Source organism: Tachyglossus aculeatus, chromosome 22 (genome assembly GCF_015852505.1).
Source record: "Tachyglossus aculeatus isolate mTacAcu1 chromosome 22, mTacAcu1.pri, whole genome shotgun sequence".
Classification (NCBI taxonomy): domain Eukaryota; kingdom Metazoa; phylum Chordata; class Mammalia; order Monotremata; family Tachyglossidae; genus Tachyglossus; species Tachyglossus aculeatus.
In genome coordinates, this window is record NC_052087.1 from 7,892,613 (window position 1) to 7,912,013 (window position 19,401).

Consider the following 19,401-nt stretch of genomic DNA (forward strand, 5'->3'; position numbering starts at 1 on the left):
CCCACTGCCTGCTCAATAAATACGATTGATGATGATGATGATGATGAATGGGCAAAGACCATCACAGATTGGCTCCCCTTTCTTCTCTCCCCATCCCCTTCCTCCACCATGGAAAGCACCCTGCAGTGCTCAGTTCCAGATCTGGGGACTGTTGGCTGGAGTACCTGGGAATCTCAGGGGTTAGGGCTGTGCATGCCAGAAAGGTGGTCTCTACAGTATCCAAGGTCTGTTCGAACTGTAGTTAAGATCCGGGTAAGATGCAGAATGGGCTAATGGAAAGAGTACAGGCCTTGAGGGGAAGGTTGTTGGCGGTTTCGGGCAACTGGGCTCGAACTCTTGCCATACCTGCTGAATGGCCTTGGACAAGTCACTTCTCTGGACCTTAGTATCCTCATCTGAAAATGGATTGTTGTGGCAGCAAGATGAGAGACTTGAAAAGGAAAACACCATTTGGGAAAATTAAAATCGCCAGAGAAAGTCAAGGAATGATGATTTTTGCAACTACTACTGTAGCGTGCGGAGAGGCTTCGGCTGCGTTCTCAGGGTCTCCCCACATCCGGGGGCCTCCTTGGGCCGGGGTCCCCAGCCCCCATGGAGGGACCTCCTTGTGGGCTGGCGACCGGACAAGTGGCATCCGTCCTGAACCCAGCACTCCCGGTTTGGCGTCCACGGTCTTCTCTGGAAAGACTGGTTTGAAGAGAAGAGCCCCCCGAGCCTTACTGGGAACTTTGGAGGAAAATGACTCTGTCAATGCCAAGTGAGCTAACCCAGGCAATGATTAACAAGAGCCCGCTGTTGGGTAGGGACCGTCACTATATGTTGCCAACTTGTACTTCCCAAGCGCTTAGTACAGTGCTCTGCACACAGTAAGCGCTCAATAAATGCGATTGAATGAATGAATGAATAGTGTAAGGATTTTCCTTGGAGAACAGATTACCTTTTCACCAACCGAACAGGAAGTTTGCCGTCTCCAGTTGGAATTATAAGTGAGCCAAAGAGCCTTTCTGCAGGGGCCATTAAGCAGTGCTGGTTCTGGCAGCCTGAAATGATTTGACCTCATGTCCTGTCTGAAAGCATAATAGTCACAACTGTTTCGAAACTGCAGTGACCAGTGTCCGCCTGCCACCCACCTCCTTCCTCCTTCCTGTCCCCGTCACCCTGAGTACTAGGAATAAGAAACAGAAGGATGAGCATCAGTTTCTCATTGTGGTTTTTTTCTTCTCTTGGGGGTACCAACATTCCTCTCAAGAACTTGCACGTAGATGTGGGTTTCCATTCGCTCAGAGTGACTCAGTCAAATCTGGGTGGGACGTCATACCGTCGTGTGGTTCATCCCCTGCCTCCTTAAGGGCAAAACAGATGGTTGGCTCTGTTTTCCTCTGTTTTCCAAGGATGGATTCTGTCAGTCAGTTGTATTTATTGAGCCCTTTCTGTGTGCAGAGCACTGTCTTAAGTGGTTGGGAGAGTACAATTCAACACATTCCCTGCCCACAATGAGTTTACAGTCTAGAGGGAGAAGCTATAGGGAAGCAGCATGGCCTAGTGGATAGTGCACAGGCCTGGGAGACAGGTCCTAAACCCAGCTCCACCACTAAAACGATCAGTCACATCTACCTTTTAGACTGTGAGCCCACTGTTGGGTAGGGACTGTCTCTATATGTTGCCAAATTGTACTTCCCAAGCGCTTAGTACAGTGCTCTGCACACAGTAATCGCTCAATAAATACGATTGATGATGATGATGATCTACCGAGTGCCCACTATGTACAGAGCACCGTACTTGGCTTGCGGGAGTCTGCAGTCGAGTTAGCAGACATGAACTCTGCCTTTGAGCAGTTTTCTTTTTTTAAAATGGTATTTGCTAAGCACTGTGTGCCAGTCATTGTACTGAGCACTGGAGTAGATACAAGATCATCGGGTTGGACAAAGTCCCTGCCCCGCATTGACTCAGTCTTAATCCCCATTTTACAGATGAGGTAACCGAGACAGAAAGAGTTGTGACTTACCCAAGGTAACGAGAAGATAAGTGGCGGAGCGGGGATTGGAACCTAGGTCGTCCTAGGCCTGGGCTCTTTCCATGAGGCCACGCTGCTTCTCATATGTCCAGCAAAGGAGGCAGGCACTAAATAAATTAAAGATTTGAAAAACCTCTCGCTTCTATCTTGCAGGGCCATTTTTTCCGTGCTGGACCTGATGAAGGTGGACATGGCCAACTTCGCAGTCAGTAGCATCCGGCCGCATCTAATGCAGCAGTCGGTTGAGTACGAAAGGAAGAAATTTCAGGAACTTTTTGAGAAGCAACCAAGTATGACTTACTTGGGGTGGGGTTGTCCAACATTTGATTCTTTATTTCTTCAGTGTTTTTCTCCCTCCCCTTCCTTTCCCTAGTCATCATTTTGAATTTCATTGCTTTGTCTGCTAAATTACTCGCCCCTTTTAAGACAATAGAACCAAACGTTTGAAAAAAAAATAAAAAAATCTAAATGCCTAATTAGGAAGAGCAAAAGGAGGAGTCGAAGGAAGAAACTGAGCACAAGAATCAGTGGAGGGGCTCTAAAATAAATCAGTGGCATTTATTGAGTGCATACTGTCTGCAGAGCACTGTACTAAGTGCTTGGAAGAGTACAGTATAACGGAGTTGCTAGAAACATTCCCTGCCCACAACGAGCTTACAGTCTAGAGAAGCTGCTGAACTATGAGAGTACACCGTGGAGAAAAATATAATCATTATATTTTGTTTTTTCAAATAAAGATAGCCCTGTGAAAGCTAAACTTCTTTTCTCTCTGCCCTTGGTGTGAGAGGGTGGAGGTCCTTTCCCCTTACTCGGTTCTCAAGGCAGTAGGCTTTTGTCTTGACAAAAAACGCCTTCATTCCTTTTTTTCTCCAATTAAGATCAGGCCCAAATTTGAGTCGTAAGAAAGCAAAGGCAGAAAAATGGCAACAATGTCTAAAATGGCATCAATTGCACTACAGTATTTACTCATATTGTCACCTTGCTTTTTTGCATTGTTTTTGCAACATAAAAATGGGAGGGGCCGTTACATGAGGTCAGATAGTAATTTGACAAAAAGGGGAGCAAAAGACAAGAAGAGAAGGGGAAGAAAAGGAGGGGATAAGAAGAGAAAGGTAGGAGGGCACTCTTCCACTACCCTCTTCCAAGTGCTGTATCCAATTTGTCCTCAAGTAATTGATGCCATCGCTTCTCTCCCACAGGTGTCAGAGAATAATAATAGTAATAATGATAGCATTTATTAAGCGCTTACTATGTGCAAAGCACTGTTCTAAGCGGTAGGGAGATTACAAGGTGATCAGGTTGTCCCATGTGGGACTCACAGTCTTAATCCCCATAATAACAATAATAATGATAATGGCATTTATTAAGCGCTTACTGTGTGCAAAGCACTGTTCTAGAGAAGAAACTCCTTTTCCCATAATGGGTGCTCGCACTCCCACAGTCTGACCCTTCTTGCTGCTATCCTGCTTAGCAAAACAATAATAATAATGATGACATTTGTTAAGCGCTTACTATGTGCCAAGCACTGTTGTAAGCGCTGAGCACTGTTCTGTTTTCTCCTCAAAGGGGGAAATTATGCAGGAGGCATTTATGTAAGTACATTTGATAAATACAGAAGACTCACTTATGTGGATAGTGGTTATGCAGGGCATCTGTACTGGCCCTGGTCTGTCTTGAACTTTACAGCACCCCAGGGAGAGAGTGCTTTAAGAAGCACACGCAACCTCTGGGCCCCAGTTCTAAGGAGGTGCTTCCTTGTTTAGGGAGAAAAGTAGCCCAGGGCACGGGAGAGCAGAGTTTCTGACTGATGATAATAATAATAATAATAATAATAATAATAATAATAATAATGGCATTTATTAAGCGCTTACTATGTGCAAAGCACTGTTCTAAGCGCTGGGGCAGATACAAGGTGATTGGGTTGTCCCACATGGGGCTCACAGCCTTCATCCCCATTTTACAGATGAGGTAACTGAGGCCCAGAGAAGGTAAGTGACTTGCCCAAAGTCACACAGCTGACAATTGGCGGAGCCGGGATTTGAACCCATGACCTCTGACTCCAAAGCCCGGGCTCTTTTCCACTGAGCCACGCTGTACGACTGATTGACTGTAACCTCAATGTGGGCCGGGAATGTGTCTGTTTATTGTGATACTCTACTCTCCCAAGCGCTTAGTACAGTGTTCTGCCCTCAGTAAGTGCTCATTTAATAAGATTGAGGGAATGAACGAATGATTGATTGATTGAGGTGGCTCCTGGGAAAGTGGTGCTCCGTCATCCCCTCAGTGGAGCCGGGACTGACGTCTGACTGACCCCACAAGGGCCCTCTGAGTGTCCCGCCGTGTCTCCCGCAGATTCCCTGGACTTCGTCACCCAGTGGCTGAAGGAAGCCGCGGACGACCTCGCCCGCCGGCTGGGCCGGGGGTCCTGCTCGGCCGGGGGCGACGCTGCCTCCCCCAAGGACCGTTCTGGGCTGGACCCCGCTGCCATCCAGAACCACGCCTATCTCCAGCTGCTCAAATGGGACCACGGCCAGAGGCCTTTCCCCGAGGTGAGTCAGGGCCCCTGGGCGCTCTGGACCCGGGAGCTGTCCCCTCGTGTGGCCAGTTGTCCGCTGAAACCCTCTGCGACCCGTCGTTGCCGTCCCTGCAAGGACTAATGGCAGTTGCTCATTTCTCTCCTACTCCCGATGTATCGGATCCACTAGCTGACTCCGGGTTCTAATCCTGGCTCCGCCATTAGCCTTGAGCAAGTCACATAACATCACCATGTCTCAGTTGCCTCAAAGGGGATTAAATTCCTGTTTGTTTTCGTGGAATTCGTTCAGCACTTACTCTGTGTCAGGCACTATATCATCATCATCATCATCATCAATCGTATTTATTGAGCGCTTACTGTGTGCAGAGAGCACTTACTCTGTGTCAGGCACTATATCGTCATCATCATCATCAATCGTATTTATAGAGCGCTTACTGTGTGCAGAGCACTGTACTAAGCGCTTGGGAAGTACAAGTTGGCAACATATAGAGACAGTCCCTACCCAACAGTGGGCTCACAGTCTAAAAGGGGGAGACAGAGAACAAAACCAAACATACTAACAAAATAAAATAGAATAGATATGTACAAGTAAAATAAATAAATAAATAAACTATACTATACTAAACTTTGGGGTAGATATGGGATAATGGGACTGAACATCATACTAATGATGGCATTTATTCAGCGCTTACTATGTGCGAAGCACTGTTCTAAGCACTGGGGAAGTTACAAGGTGATCAGGTTGTCCCATGTGGCGCTCACAGTCTTAATCCCCATTTTACAGATGAGGGAACTGAAACACAGAGAAGTGAAGTGACTTGCCCAAAGTGTCTCAGCAGACTTTTAGACTGTGAGCCCACTGTTGGGTAGGGACTGTCTCTATATGTTGCCAATTTGTACTTCCCAAGCGCTTAGTACAGTGCTCTGCACATAGTAAGCACTCAATAAATACGATTGATGATGATAAGTGGTATAGCCGGGATTAGGTCCCAGGTTCTCTGACCCTCAGGCCCTTGGTCTTTCCACAAGGTCACACTGCGTCCTGGTCAACATCCTCCTTAGACCGTGAGCCCCGGGTGGGACAGGGACTGTGCCCAACTTAATTATCTTGTGTCTATCCCAGCAGTTAGTACAGTGCTTGGCACAGCGCTTAGCAAATATCATCACAATTTCTTCTTCTTATTAATTATGACCCGGTCTGGGGCTGGGCCTGCTTGCAGTAGGAACCCGGTTTTCTTCCTGCATCCCCTTTCTTCCCCTCCTATGGCTTTTCTGTTCTCTGCTGTTCAGAAGGATGGCGGCAGTCTCTGGTGGGGAACGGATTCCTGGGGAGCATGACGTCTGTACCGAACAACTTCATGCTTCTGGCTGCTGCCCAGGCTCTGAGGGTCTGACTGTCGTGTGGACTGGGTGGGGAGCTTCTTGGTGTCGGGGAACCGTCCCTTCCACTTTTCCTCCCAGCCCTGTAGCTGTTTGTAGCCACCTGTACCTCACACTCCCTCACGGTGATGGGGCAGGGTGTGCGCCTGAGGTAGCCTCCACGCACTCAGCCCAGATTGGCTTATTACACCCTCAAGATAGGCTGAACACCAAATTTTCGTCTACCCTTTGGTCTACAGGTAGCCCGAGGTTTCGGCAGTGACTGGGTTCCTTACAGCAAGCCCTGCATCTTTACTCTTTTTTTTTTTTAATTGTATTTGTTCATCGCTTTCTATATGTTAAATACTGTTCTAAGCACTGGAGTAGATGTATGTAAATTGTGGGACACAGTCGCAGTCCCGCATGGAGCTCAGGAGAACCGGAGAAGCAGAGCACAGAGAAGTTTAAGTGACTTGCCCAAGTTCACACAGCAAGCGTCTGGCAGAGCCGGGTTTAGAACCCAGGGCCGTGCTGCTTTTCTTCCAGCGGGTTCCATATCTACCAGCGATAGCAGGGTAAATCAGTCTGTCAGCAGCATTGTTTGCAGGAGCGAACAGTGGAGAGAGCTCCAGGCTGGCAGTCCTCCTGGCAGTCTCCCGCCAATCGATCGGTCACCCGAATCGGCAGCCAGAATCTGGCAGGCAGTGCGGTCTCCAGGGCCTTCAGAGGTTGGCAGTGCTAAGCACCTAGTACAGTGCTCTGTACATAGTAAGCGCTCGATAAATACGATTGATGATGACAGCGGTGGCGTAATTGGGACACGCTGTCAGAGTGGCAGAGGAGGGTGTGTGGAGTCCTTCCATCTGGCTGGCTCCTCATGCGTCCCTGACCCCCCACCCCCGGCTGAGGATTTGTCTCGGACTCTTCGTCCTCCAGCTGCGCTCGGGGTTCGGGTGGTGGGCCCTCAGTGAGGGTGAGGGGAGGGAGGGACTGGGGAAGAACACCCCGCGGGTGAGTCGCGAGAGCTCTCTCTCCCCCTCCCTCCCTTTCTCCCACCCTTCCTGTCCCTCTCCCTCCCTTAAAGCACATGGATCCCCCAAGTCTTTTCCCACCTCTGCATCGGCCACTGTCCACCCGCTGGGCCTGAGCCTCTCCCGTTCCCTCTTTCCCCAGTTCTTTCTCCCCAAGTGAGGTCCCCCGCACACCCCCTCAAAGTGGCGAGCTGGAAGATGGCTACCACATGTCTGAGTGGCAAATGGGAATTGTAAGCCGGCTCCAGAGCCCCCCCAGCCCCGGGGAAGTTGCCCCGGCAAGGCCGTCATCTTAATAAGGTCCGATACCGATTCGATCCTAGAGTGTTTCACCTGGTTGCCACCTTGGTAGTGTCCGGAGGCACACAATTGCCTTCTGAAGCAGGGACAACTTGAGTTGTATGGCTGGGGTGGGAGCAGGGCGTGATCCTTGGTTAGGGGCCCTAGGGCTGCAGCCTTTAAAGTTCCTGTGTTAATCTGACCTTACTCTTTTTGAGGGACAGCTTTGTCATTTAATATCACCATTTATAGCTGACCAGTGTTGGGGCCCGGAAAGGGGCCCAACTATCTTTTCATGGGTGTGAGGCACAAGTGTGTATGACCTTCTCACAAGGACACCCTCACTCTTGGATACAGGCTTACTTGAGCAGCGTTTCCTCTGATGCTGTGCTCCCGGCAGCCCTAAATCGGCACCGGTGGCAGGGACAATATAGAATTGAAAAGAAAATTGGGGGCCGGGTTTTTTTTATGGTATTAAGCACTTAATGGTATTTATTTATTAAGCGCTTACTATGTGCAAAGCACTATTCTAAGCTCCGGGGGGATACAAGGTAATCAGGTTGTCCCACGTGGGGCTCACAGTCTTAATCCCCATTTTACAGATGAGGTAACTGAGGCCCAGAGAAGTGACTTGCCCAAAGTCACACAGCTGACAATTGGCGGAGCCGGGATTTGAACCCCTGACCTCTGACTCCAAAGCCCGTGCTCTTTCCACTGAGCCATGCTGCTTCCCATGCCGCTGTGGAGTCAAAGGTCATGGGTTCAAATCCCGGCTCCGCCAATTGCCAGCCGTGTGACTTCGGGCAAGTCACTTCACTTCTCTGGGCCTCAGTTACCTCATCTGAAAAGTGGGAATTAAGACTGTGAGCCCCCCGTGGGACAACCTGATCACCTCGTAACCTCCCCAGCGCTTAGAACAGTGCTTTGCACATAGTAAGCGCTTAATAAATGCCATCATTATTATTATTATTGCTATGTTCCAGGCACTGTACTAAGCACTGGGGTAGATACAGTCTGTGTCCCATACGGGGCTCACCGTCTTAATCCCCATTTTACAGATGAGGTAACTGAGGCCCAGAGAAGTGACGTAACTTGCCCAAGGTCACACAGTAGAAGAGCGGTGGAGCCGGGATTAAAACCCAAGGTCCTTCCAGCACCCAGGCCCATGCTCCATCCACTAGGCCACACTGCTGGTCGGCCTCGTGTTTTCAGCCCACTGACTGCAGTCCTGTTGCCTTGCAGACGGTTCTCATGGACCAACCTCGCTTCCAGGAGCTGCAGGCGGAGCTGGGGCGGCTCACCTTGGTGGGCGCCGTGCTGCTGGTCACCCACAATGCGGCCGCCCCCAGGCTTTCTGGCCTGCCGGGCTTCACCGGGAAGCTCAAGGCCTTTATAAAGGTGCTGCTGACGGAAATGCATCATTGGTACGTCCGTGAGGGCCCGAGTCCCCTGTGCTCTTTGCTGCGGGGGGTGGGGACAGGAATCCTGATCATCATCGATCGTATTTATTGAGCGCTTACTGTGTGCAGAGCGCTGTACTAAGCGCTTGGGAAGTACAAGTTGGCAACATATAGAGACGGTCCTTACCCAACAGCGGGCTCACAGTCTAAAAGATGTTCGCGGCTGATCACCCGGGGAGCCGGGGCTGGCGGCAGGCACCTGCTCTGGGACCGAGCGGTTCTCCCTGAGGAATTGACCTCATCGAGGCTCTTCGGGGTTTGCGGTGGGGATCTGGGTTGGAGAAGAGATTCCAATGGAGCAGTCCTCGGGCCTATCCCTGGGACTGGGCTTCGAACCTCTTGTCCTGCTCCAAAACTCTCCTCAGCCCCTTCATTGCCCGGCAGCTCCCAGTCTGGACTATCCCTGGGGGCCCTGTCATTGAGAGCCCCTTCTTTCCTCTCCCCCTCATCCCCCTCTCCATCCCCCCGTCTTACCTCCTTCCCTTCCCCACAGCACCTGTATATATGTATATATGGTTGTACATATTTATTACTCTATTTATTTATTTATTTATTTATTTTACTTGTACATTTCTATCCTACTTATTTTATTTTGTTGGTATGTTTGGTTCTGTTCTCTGTCTCCCCCTTTTAGACTGTGAGCCCACTGTTGGGTAGGGACTGTCTCTATGTGATGCCAATTTGTACTTCCCAAGCGCTTAGTACAGTGCTCTGCACATAGTAAGCGCTCAATAAATACAATTGATTGATTGATTGATTGGGCGGGGGGGTCACCTTTGAAATGTCCCTCACCCAGTCGCCACTGGACTGTCACCGCTGTCCTCTTCCCCTCCCTCCACTGGCCTGCGACTCTCCAGGATGGGCAGGTCCCCAGGGGCGTCCAGAGTGTCCCCAGGAGGGACAGCCTCCCTTCCCTACTGGGTGCAGACCCAAGGGAGCCCACCCTGCCTGTCCTGGACTGCAGAGAGCGGCCACTGTAAGCCACGGCTGGGGGGTGGGTACGAGGGAATGATGTCGCGTGGCCAGGATCCTGCTCATTGCAGGCCCCCCTTAACTGTTAGGGAAAGCCACCTGAGGCAATTGCGCCCATCGAGCAGGGAAAGTCTTCAACAAAGCAACTTGGTTGTGTGGTCCTAGTCCGGTCGGTGGTTTTCCTCTTCCGCTTCCCTCCCTTCAATCAGTCAATCCGTCGTATTCACTGAGCGCTTACGGTGTGCAGAGCACTGAACTTAGAGCTTGGGAGAGTACAATATAGCAGAATTGGTTGCACCTTCCCCGCCTTCCTCTCCCCCCCGGCCTCTGAGGGTGTGGGGTGTGCTCACCGATTAGCGTCTCCAGGTTTCTTTCTTTCTTTCTTTGCCAACTCCTCCAGCTCCGACGACACAAGTGAAGTTCTGGCCACCGTCGGGGAGAAGGTCTGCCTGGAAGTGAACAGCTGCCTCTCCCAGCAAGGATTCACCCCCTTCAGCACCAACAAGGAGATTGCGCTCAAGGGCCAGATCCAGGCGGTCGCCCACACCGACGACCCCATTCACAAGCTCGTGGGTAGGTCGGGGCGGCGGGTGGGACCGAGAAGGAAAAGAAGAGGGAGAGGATTCCCAAGAACGCCGCACCCCGGGGTCCCTGGCTCCGGCAGCGGGCCCTTGAAGGAACCCGGCTGCTGGTTGCCCTCCTGGACGCGGTGGTCGGTCTCCTCGATTCAGGATGGACCATCCCTCTCCTCCCCCTCACCCCCTACCCAAGCAAAGGAACACCAGTGCCATCTCTGGGCTCACGGGGCTGTAGAAAAATATGTTGCCACCTTGTACTTCATCATCATCATCATCAATTGTATTTATTGAGCGCCTACTATGTGCAGAGCACTGTACTAAGCGCTTAAAAATGATGGTATTAAGCGCTTACTATGTGCAAATCACTGTTCGAAGCGCTGGGGAGGTGACAAGGCGATCAGGTTGTCCCCCGGGGGAGGTCACAGTTTTAATCCCCATTTTACAGATGAGGGAACTGAGGCCCAGAGAAGTGAAGCGACTTGCCCAAAGTCACACAGCTGACAGTTGGCGGAGCTGGGGTTTGAACCCATGACCTCTGACTCCAAAGCCCAGGCTCTTTCCACTGAGCCACGCTGCTTGCGCTTAGTACAGTGCTCTGCACACAGTAAGTGCTCAATAAATACGACTGATGATGATGATGATAGAAAAAAGAGAGCCTGCCCCCGAGTCATGCCAGTGGGGCAGCTGGCGCTTAGTACAGTGCTCTGCACAAGTAAGCGCTCGATTGAATGAAAGAATGAATGGTGCATTGAGGGTTTTTTTTGTTTTTTTTCTAATGGCATTTGTTAAGTGCTTACCATGTGCCAGACACCGTTCTGAGAGCTGGGGGAGATACAAGGGAATCAGGTTGGACACAGTTCACGTCCCACGTGGGGCTCACAGTTGTAATCCCCATTTTCCAGATGAGGGAACTGAGGCACAGAGAAGTGCCTCTCCCAGCACATAGTAAGCGCTTAATAAATGCCATTAAAAAAAAAAAGTGAAGTGATTTGCCCATGGTCACCCAGCAGACAAGTGGCAGGGCTGGGATGAGAACCCAGGTCCTTCTGGCTCCCAAGCCCGGGCTCTCTCCAGTAGACCCCGCCGTCTCCCTGCAGGTGCCAGGGGCTCAGTCACATCCAGGGCATCCAGGGGCATGAGACTGAATTTCGGGGAGGGGAGAGGCAGTGCTGGCTGGGCTGTGCGGTGGTGACACCGAGTGAGAGGAACGTTCCTCAGTTTTACAGCTTTGCTGAGGGCAGGAGCCCCCCCGACTACTCCTGACTGCGGGCGCGTTACAAGCCAGCAGGACTCGGGAAGGCTGAGGTGGTCTTAGACTCCAAGCCATACGTGGGACGGGGATTGTGTCCAACCTGAGCACATTGTCTCCACCCCAGCACTTGGAACAGGGCGGAGTGAGCGCTTGGCAACTGCCATCACCCTCATCATCATCATCAGCGTTATTTGTTCAACACTGACTTCGTGCAGAGCACTGTACTAAGCGCTTGGGAGAGTACCATACCACAGCAGACACATTCCCTGCCCATGACGGAGCTCACGGTGAGCTTTCAGACAGAGGGCATCACAAACTAGAGAAGCAGCATGGCCTAGCGGATAGAACGTGGCTCTGGTTTCTAATTCCGGTTCTGCCACTTCTCCGCCGTGTGACCCTGGGCAAGTCACTTCCCTTCTCGGGCTTCAGGTCCCTCACCCGTAAAACGGAGATGAAGGCGGTGAGCCCCATGTGGAACCTCCCTTCAAGGCCCTGCTGAGAGCTCACCTCCTCCAGGAGGCCTTCCCAGACTGAGCCCCCTCCTTCCTCTCCCCCTCGTCCCCCTCTCCATCCCCCCACATCTTACCTCCTTCCCTTCCCCACAGCACCTGTTTATATGTATATATGTTTGTGCATATTTGTTACTCTACCTCTCCATCCCCCCCATCTTACCTCCTTCCCTTCCCCACAGCACCTGTTTATATGTATATATGTTTGTACATATTTGTTACTCTATTTATTTTGCTTGTACATATCTATTCTATTTATTTTATTTTGTTAGTATGTTTGGTTTTGTTCTCTGTCTCCCCCTTTTAGACTGTGAGCCCACTGGTGGGTAGGGACCGTCTCTATATGTTGCCAACTTGGACTTCCCAAGCGCTTAGTACAGTGCTCTGCACACCGTAAGCGCTCAATAAATACGATTGATGATGATGATGACCTGGACTGTATCCAACCTGATTAGCTTGTACCTCCCCCAGAGCTTAGTACAGCTCCTGGCACAGAGAAAGCACTTATCAAATACCCTAAAAAAACCCCAAGAAACTAATAATCTGCTTCCTCCACAAACTTCCGTGGCTCCGTTTGACGACCCAAGCGCTGGGCTGTGAGCCCGCTGCTGGGTAGGGACCGTCTCGATATGTTGCCACCTTGTACTTCCCAAGCGCTCAGTACAGTGCTCCGCACACAGGAAGCGCTCAATAAATACGATTGAATGAAGGGGCTGGGCTCCCACCGGACAGGGCCCCGCAACCGATGTCCAGTCCGATCAGGTCCAGTGCGAGCCGCCTTGTCTCCTCCTCGCAGTGATCCATTTTCATTTTCTCCCCCAGACTCTCGGATCCAGGCCTTCTTGGAGAGCTACCTAGCCTCGGGCTACCAGAAGTCGGTGCCTGCGATTCCCGGAGGACTGGGGCCCGTTCAGAAGGAGCTGGAAGAGATCGCGATCAAGTACGTGCGCCTGGTCAACTACAATAAGATGGTCTTCGGCCCTTACTACGACGCGATCCTCAGCAAAATACTCAACAAAGGAGAGTCCCGCTCCGTAGTGAGGCTGTAATGTGTGTGTCGCTGCAGCAGTGTTCAGCCAGTCTGCTATGAGCACCTGTCCCCTCCCGTAACGTCGCTTCAGAAAATGGCTTTCTATTTAACACATTCCTATTTAACAGCGTAGACTCGGAAGGGATACTGTTTACCGACGGAGGAGAAAAACGGAAATCGGCCCAGAACTCTTCAAGGGGATGTATTTTAGAGGGTCGAGTTTATAGGCCGGCGGCGGTTTGGGCTGAAACGAGATGCCTAAAGGTAACACCGTCTCCTAAACCGCCGACCTCATCCGAGACCTTTCTCTGCGTGGGGTCGTGGCGGCCTCGGGCCGGGGATGCAGAAGGGAACGGGGACGGGGGGCTGGCAATTCGGAAAGGTGCTCGGTTGTAGTTTCTGCCCTGGTCCCCTCCCCATCCCCAGCTCCCGCCCTTCCTCGCATCTTCTCCCGACCGTGCCGGCCGCCGTGGGCCCTCTGGGAACCGGAATGTTCTCTGTGTAAATTCGAGTTCACCCTCGCTCCTTGTCTTAGGATGCTAAGGCTGGAACGGCTCCTTCCTAGGCCTGGCCGGCTCCAGAGTTTCTTGGGCTTGTTCCGAGTTGAAAGGATGGCGAGAACAGTGCTTCCTCCTCTTTGATTGAAAAGGCCGTCCGGAGCAGGGCTCAAAATGAACGGGCGCCCATGGAAGCTTAGAGACGGGGAACTTTTCTGGCCAGAATCTCTTGCAGGGGAGTGGAGGTCTGGGCTGAGAAAGGAGCAGGGTCGGCCCGAGAACCTTGGCCGGGCAGATGACAGGGTGGCAGCGCTTGGACTCGTAGAGGCCTCGTCTGACAAGCCAGTCACCTTCGTTCAGCGGCCTGCCTTCCAGTTGTGATTGCGACTGTTGGTCCTGGCCCCGGGGGGGTGAGTCACCTCACTCACCCCCTTCCAATTCTGGGGGCTTCTGGGCCCGACCCATTCTGAACACCGAGGACTAGGCGGCCCCTGACCGCGAAAGCCCGCGGGAGCTGGATTCAACCTCATTGCTGCGTCCCGCGGGGCCCGAAAAGCGGAGTCTTCAAAATTTGTATTCTAAGGCAACTTCGGGTGGACGGGAATGTGTTCACTTGTGGAGTGGGTGGGACCCCCCTGAAAGTATCAGATTTAGGTCTGAGGCCTCTTTCAGCCACAGCTCATCCTTTGGGCTTGTAAGAAGACATGTTACGAACCCTCTTGTGGAGGGAAAACAGTTTCCCCAGGGAGGAGGAGGGAAGTATTAAGCCTGTTGGGATCGGTATCGAAGGCGTCCGACCCCTTCCAGCTTGAAGGGCTGGAGTGTGGCCATCGGATAGAATGAAGTAGGAAAGAAAGACTGCTGCTGGGGGTGACTTACACCCCTGTGGCTACGGAAAGGCTGAGCCAGGAAGTCGGGTGAGCCTTCTACCTTCCCGCAGGGGCCCGGAGGAAGAACTGCTCACTAAAGATAGCTCCTGTGAGTTCTGGCCCTGGGGCTACAATCGAGTCTTTTATGCCCAGGGCTCAGAGAAGCAGGGCCTTGGAAATAGGTGAGGACTAGGGGCAGGAGCAAAGGATTTCCAAGATCTTTCTGTCCACCATTCAAGCCCCGGCCGCTGCTTGCCCACAGGTGAGAGGCACCTTCGGGGTATCTGTCTCTTTCCTTCCTTTTTGGGTTAAGGACGGAGCCTCAGAGACCTAGCATCGGGGTTCAGGCGGAGGCCTGGTGGGCCTCCAGGAACTTCCATTTGCTTTACTCTTCCTGCCGGCGTTTCCCGGTCGCCTTGATTCCCTCAGCTGATCCAGGGGCCAAAAGACCAAGGTGAGAAGGGAGTAGCTGGGAACTCTAAGCCCAGGAGGAGGTAACAAGCATCGTGGAAGGTCTGGTTTCTTTTGGGGGCTCTTTAGGAAATGGGCAAATGGACCCAGAATAGAGCACTTCTGTTTTGGAGGAGCCTGTGTTGCCCATCACTAAAGCTGCAGCTTTCGAGCAGAGCCCTCCGGTGACCTTAGGCCTAAGGCTTTATTTGCGTGCCCCAAGTTCGAGGTTCCACTTCTTTGGAAGTACTGGGGTCACCCATGGATGTTTATAACAGAGTTTGTGTGCACGCGAACACACTTCCACACACCAGTCCCAAGAGCCGAGAAGTTTGGAAGCTTCCGTTGGGAAAACAATCTGATATCGTACGGTGTGCGTAAGACTAGATCCAAACAGGGAAATAGCTAGGAGTTTATCCAACAAAATAGGAATGCATGCATGTGTTTGCCACCGTCCCAGTGAGCATTCGGTAGAGTAAACCTACGTGTCGCCACATACATAAAAGGCTTAAGTCACTTCAGGGCTTTTGTTCAAACAGGGAACCCCACACTGGAAACGAATCTTCCCTTGATGGGCTTCTCTTACTCAGCAATGTCGGGCTTGTGGATCCTAGATCGGGATCTGGGCCTGAGGGTCGATACGTGTGGTTTTGGAGTTTGTGTAAGGCTTTTCACACCATTTTAGTTGCGTTCAGAAACTGTTTGTGCCCCCTATAAGCACCCCAGTCCTCCTGTTATTTAGAATATTTATATTTTCAGTTCTTTCAGGCCAGTTTCCTCCACTTCCTGCCGTTCTTGGGCTTTTACTGTCTTGCCTGCTCCTTCACTTCAGCTAGCATCCGCTCCTGTCTCTATGGTTTCTTCTTCTCGTCCAGTTTAGAGGGCCACGGGGGGATGGGAACAACCTCAAGGGGCGGTGAGTCGGTCTGAGAGGACGAGCCCGATCTCAAGACGCTTGCGAGTGGATCTGCTGTGAATTGCCTTCGTAATGGAGAATTGGATGGGGTATTTTTGAGGAAGTTGGTTTGAGAGGGAGTTGTATAATCCTGCCCCGGCTGCTACCATCCAGCGAGGCAGAGCTGCCGGCTATGATCTCTGGAACCAGTATAACCACGGAATCCTGTTCCCATTCCCTCAGACCCCGAGACCCAGAGGTTGGCAACTCCAAGGCTTCTTCCTGAGAGAGCAGGCTCGGAAAAGATGGAGTCGAACGCCGGCTGGCTTCGTGTTGTTAGGACGCAGCCGAAGTGACGTCCCAGGTCCCCCCGCCGCGATGATTTTTCTTGAATTTGCAAGGAAAAGAGTCTAGTTAAGTTCGGATGGTTCCAGAGGGGTTCAGGTCAAACTGAAGGATGCTCTAGAACGGGATATGAAAACTGGATGATGCTCTAGGACATCGTAGAGAAAGCCGGGAAAGAGCCATTCGTCTGGTAGTCTCTCTCTAGTCCTCATCAGCGCCAGGACCCTCCCCGAACCCCCACAGGTTTTCCAGGGAATCTAGTTCTGTTTCAATTTCCAAAGGTACATTCAGTATATTCTCAGCGATATCTACAGGAAGTGGTTAAAGACAGGTATTTTGCTCTTCTCCTCCCTCTTGAAACCAACCTCAACCCGTTGCAGCTCTTTCACGTGAATCAGCTCCGCAGGGGAACTATTAGAAAATGTAGAGGAGGCAAAGTAGGTGGCCTTAAAGGATTGAGCCACACTCATGAGTCAGATGTCGAATCATCTACTCCTCATGGTACAGCGATTTGTTTCGTTTGCCCAGGCCCCTTTATGCTGTAGCACCTGGGTAGGGAAAAAACCATCACAGCTACTACAGGTTGGCAGTTTGCCTTCTCCGTTAGACGCTCCCTTTTCTAAGAGAAGTTCCTCCCCTCTAGATTGTTTGCGTCTGGATCTTTGGGACCACTCCAATCAGTCGTATTTATTGAGGGCCTACTGTGTCCCAAGCACTGTAGTAAGCGCTCGGGAGAGAACAGTGCCGACAGGTTCCCTGCAGAGGGTCTAGAGGGCTTGGGACCACTTGTGCCTTTAAATGGGATAGGGCAGGGACTTTACTAGGTGGCGTTTTTGTAGACTCCGTAATAAACCACTGCTTAAACCCAACCTCCACTCCACCAAACTTCTAAGAGGATAAGAAAAATCCAAACTTATCCTAGTGGACCTTGAGCTTCAAAGATTAATACTTAATAAGAGACTGAACATGCTAGTGACCTACGTGTAGAAACCATTGCCTTGTGACATGCAGATTGGCATACCAAATGGAAGTTTAATTTTAATACGATGGCGTGAGAGGTTTTAAATTTCAAACGGAAGCCTTTTTAAGATATGCGTGTTTGAGTTTTATCTTCGCAGGCGTAGCTGGATGCTAATCCTCTTTGTAAGCAAAAGGTACAGTTGCGTGTGAACGGATTCCCTTTATTAATGTCTATGTTGTTTCTTTTTGAGCGAGGTCTGCCTTTCGTTTCCCTACGTTTGGAACATCCATCAGCGTTTCACACACTTTGCCAGCAACGTACTACTTCTCTAACTGGCGTTCACCTGCAACTCTATGAAAGTGTTACTTCTGCACTAGCTAATGCCACGTCACTGTAATAGTTTTGTACCTTGTAAAAAAGCTTTTCCCTCTTCGGCTACCTACCTCTCGTGGTCTCAAAGGTCTGTTGCGGTACCTGTGATTTCTATATTTATAATTTGCCGTCCGTCCTGGATTTGGCTCGCTCGAAACTACAAGTTTAACGTGCACGTTTGCGTTCTTTTAAAACGTCGATGGAAAGTTACAGGACGTTCCGACACGCCTTCCAGACGTGTCCGTGAGAATGAGGCAGTGGTTAAAGAAGCGTCTAAAGAGTACGCAGTATTGTATTAGACGGCATCCCGATCTGACGGGGCAATTTGGGCAGCCTGTAACTGAGGCGATACAGAAGCAGCAGTTGACGAGTTTCCACTGGCACGTAAGGGTGACTCTGCCTTGGAAGGAGGATGGTTCCTTGATGCTTTTAGTGAATTTAACCCAACACGGTTAAATTTACATACCATTAGGTCTGTAAACTCTTGGAGGTCGGGGACGCCCTCTCCCCTGAGTTCTTGTTAACCTTACTATATGCTCCCACAGGCCTGGTGTAGTGTTCTGCCCATAACAGACACCCGCTAAACACAGTGAACTCCAAGAGAGTAAGGGGGGGTGTAAAAGCCTCCTCCAGGACAGTAAATGAAAGACAAAATGCACGCTTGTCTCCATGCATTGTTGCTCTATTTATTTCAAAGTGGCCCCGGTTGGGTGACGTATGTACATCAGAATGCGTTGCTTATAAATAAAAGCAGAATGAGGCATGGCATATGGTTGGGATCCTTTTATTTTATAGGAATGGTTTTTCCATTTGAAACTACAAAACAGATTTCATACATTCTGCCATAAATAAAAACAAACAAGGCAGGACTCTACGTGAGCAAACTGAGAACGGGGGGGTGGGGGGGTCTTTCAGAAAATGTGAATTAAAATGCTTCACAAGTATAAAGCCATCCAGTTTTTAAAATAAAACTGTTGAAACCCGCAAATCTTCAAGTGCTACAGATCCAAGCGCACTGGAAGAGGGAACGAAATGCAGCCCGGCCACTTGACGCCCGTTCGCATTTTGAAACCCTAACGTTGCTCAAAGCGCAGATCCGTTCAGCACCCTAAGATTTCCCCCAACTGGTTGTTTCGTTCTGTCTGATCAAGAATCGTACGGCAGAAAGAGGCACCACTGCGACGACACCGCTCCGTCTCCAAGATGCTGGTGACGAAAAGCGTCGTCCCTTTTACGCGTGTGACTGATGAGGCAAAAAGGAACACCTGGATACCAGTCTTTGCCTAGCGCGGTTCGTTTTTTTTTTTTTACCCTCGTTTCACCGGATCCTCTTTTGCTGGCGGGCTCTGTAGATGTCGTGGACGGGGGGCACCACGGCGCCCTTCTCCTCGTCCTCGTCGGAGTCCTCGTTGGGCCTCTTGACGGCTTTGTTGAGCACGGCGTTGTTTTCCACGGGGCCGTTGCCTTCCACCGTCAGTTCCGTGAGGCCCCCGGTGATGATCCGCACGGCCTCGTCCACTGCTTTTTAGGGAGACAAACAAACTGCTTTCAGGGAGCCCGTAAGATTCCCGAGGCCCAGACAACGCTCCGGGTAACAGGCGGCAGCCAAGGGGATGTTTCCCGGAGGCTGGGACACCCCACCTTTCCTTTGGTCCTGGTGGCCCTCCCCCCCGGCCCTGTGGGCATTACTCTATTTATTTATTTACTTATTTTACTTGTACATATCTATTCTATTTATTTTATTTTGTTAGTATGTTTGGTTTTGTTCTCTGTCTCCCCCTTTTAGACTGTGAGCCCGCTGTTGGGTAGGGACTGTCTCTAGATGTTGCCAATTTGTACTTCCCAAGCGCTTAGTACAGTGCTCTGCACATAGTAAGCGCTCAATAAATACGACTGATGATGATGATGATGGGCAGAGGATGGTGTAGCAGGAACTGGGCACCCAGCGGGGTTGGATCCATCCAGATGCGTCCTTTTTCAGGAGCTGCTTTC

The 19,401-nt window shown here is 51.0% G+C and overlaps 2 protein-coding genes across 2 annotated transcripts in view; one reads left to right on the forward strand and one right to left on the reverse strand.

The window, feature by feature from the left end:
* TCP11L1 (t-complex 11 like 1) overlaps positions 1 to 18,177 on the forward strand; it is a 40,492-nt gene extending 22,315 nt beyond the window's left edge. The window contains exons 7-11 of the mRNA XM_038764597.1: positions 2,168 to 2,304; positions 4,367 to 4,563; positions 8,462 to 8,643; positions 10,052 to 10,224; positions 12,813 to 18,177. Of these exons, the coding sequence (XP_038620525.1) occupies positions 2,168 to 2,304; positions 4,367 to 4,563; positions 8,462 to 8,643; positions 10,052 to 10,224; positions 12,813 to 13,039 (916 nt within the window). The 3' untranslated portion in view covers positions 13,040 to 18,177. The remainder of the gene's footprint in view (positions 1 to 2,167; positions 2,305 to 4,366; positions 4,564 to 8,461; positions 8,644 to 10,051; positions 10,225 to 12,812) is intronic.
* Positions 18,178 to 19,401, reverse strand: part of CSTF3 (cleavage stimulation factor subunit 3) — an 80,851-nt gene continuing 79,627 nt past the window's right edge. Inside the window, exon 21 of the mRNA XM_038764596.1 lies at positions 18,178 to 18,930. Within this exon, the coding sequence (XP_038620524.1) occupies positions 18,728 to 18,930 (203 nt within the window). The 3' untranslated portion in view covers positions 18,178 to 18,727. The remainder of the gene's footprint in view (positions 18,931 to 19,401) is intronic.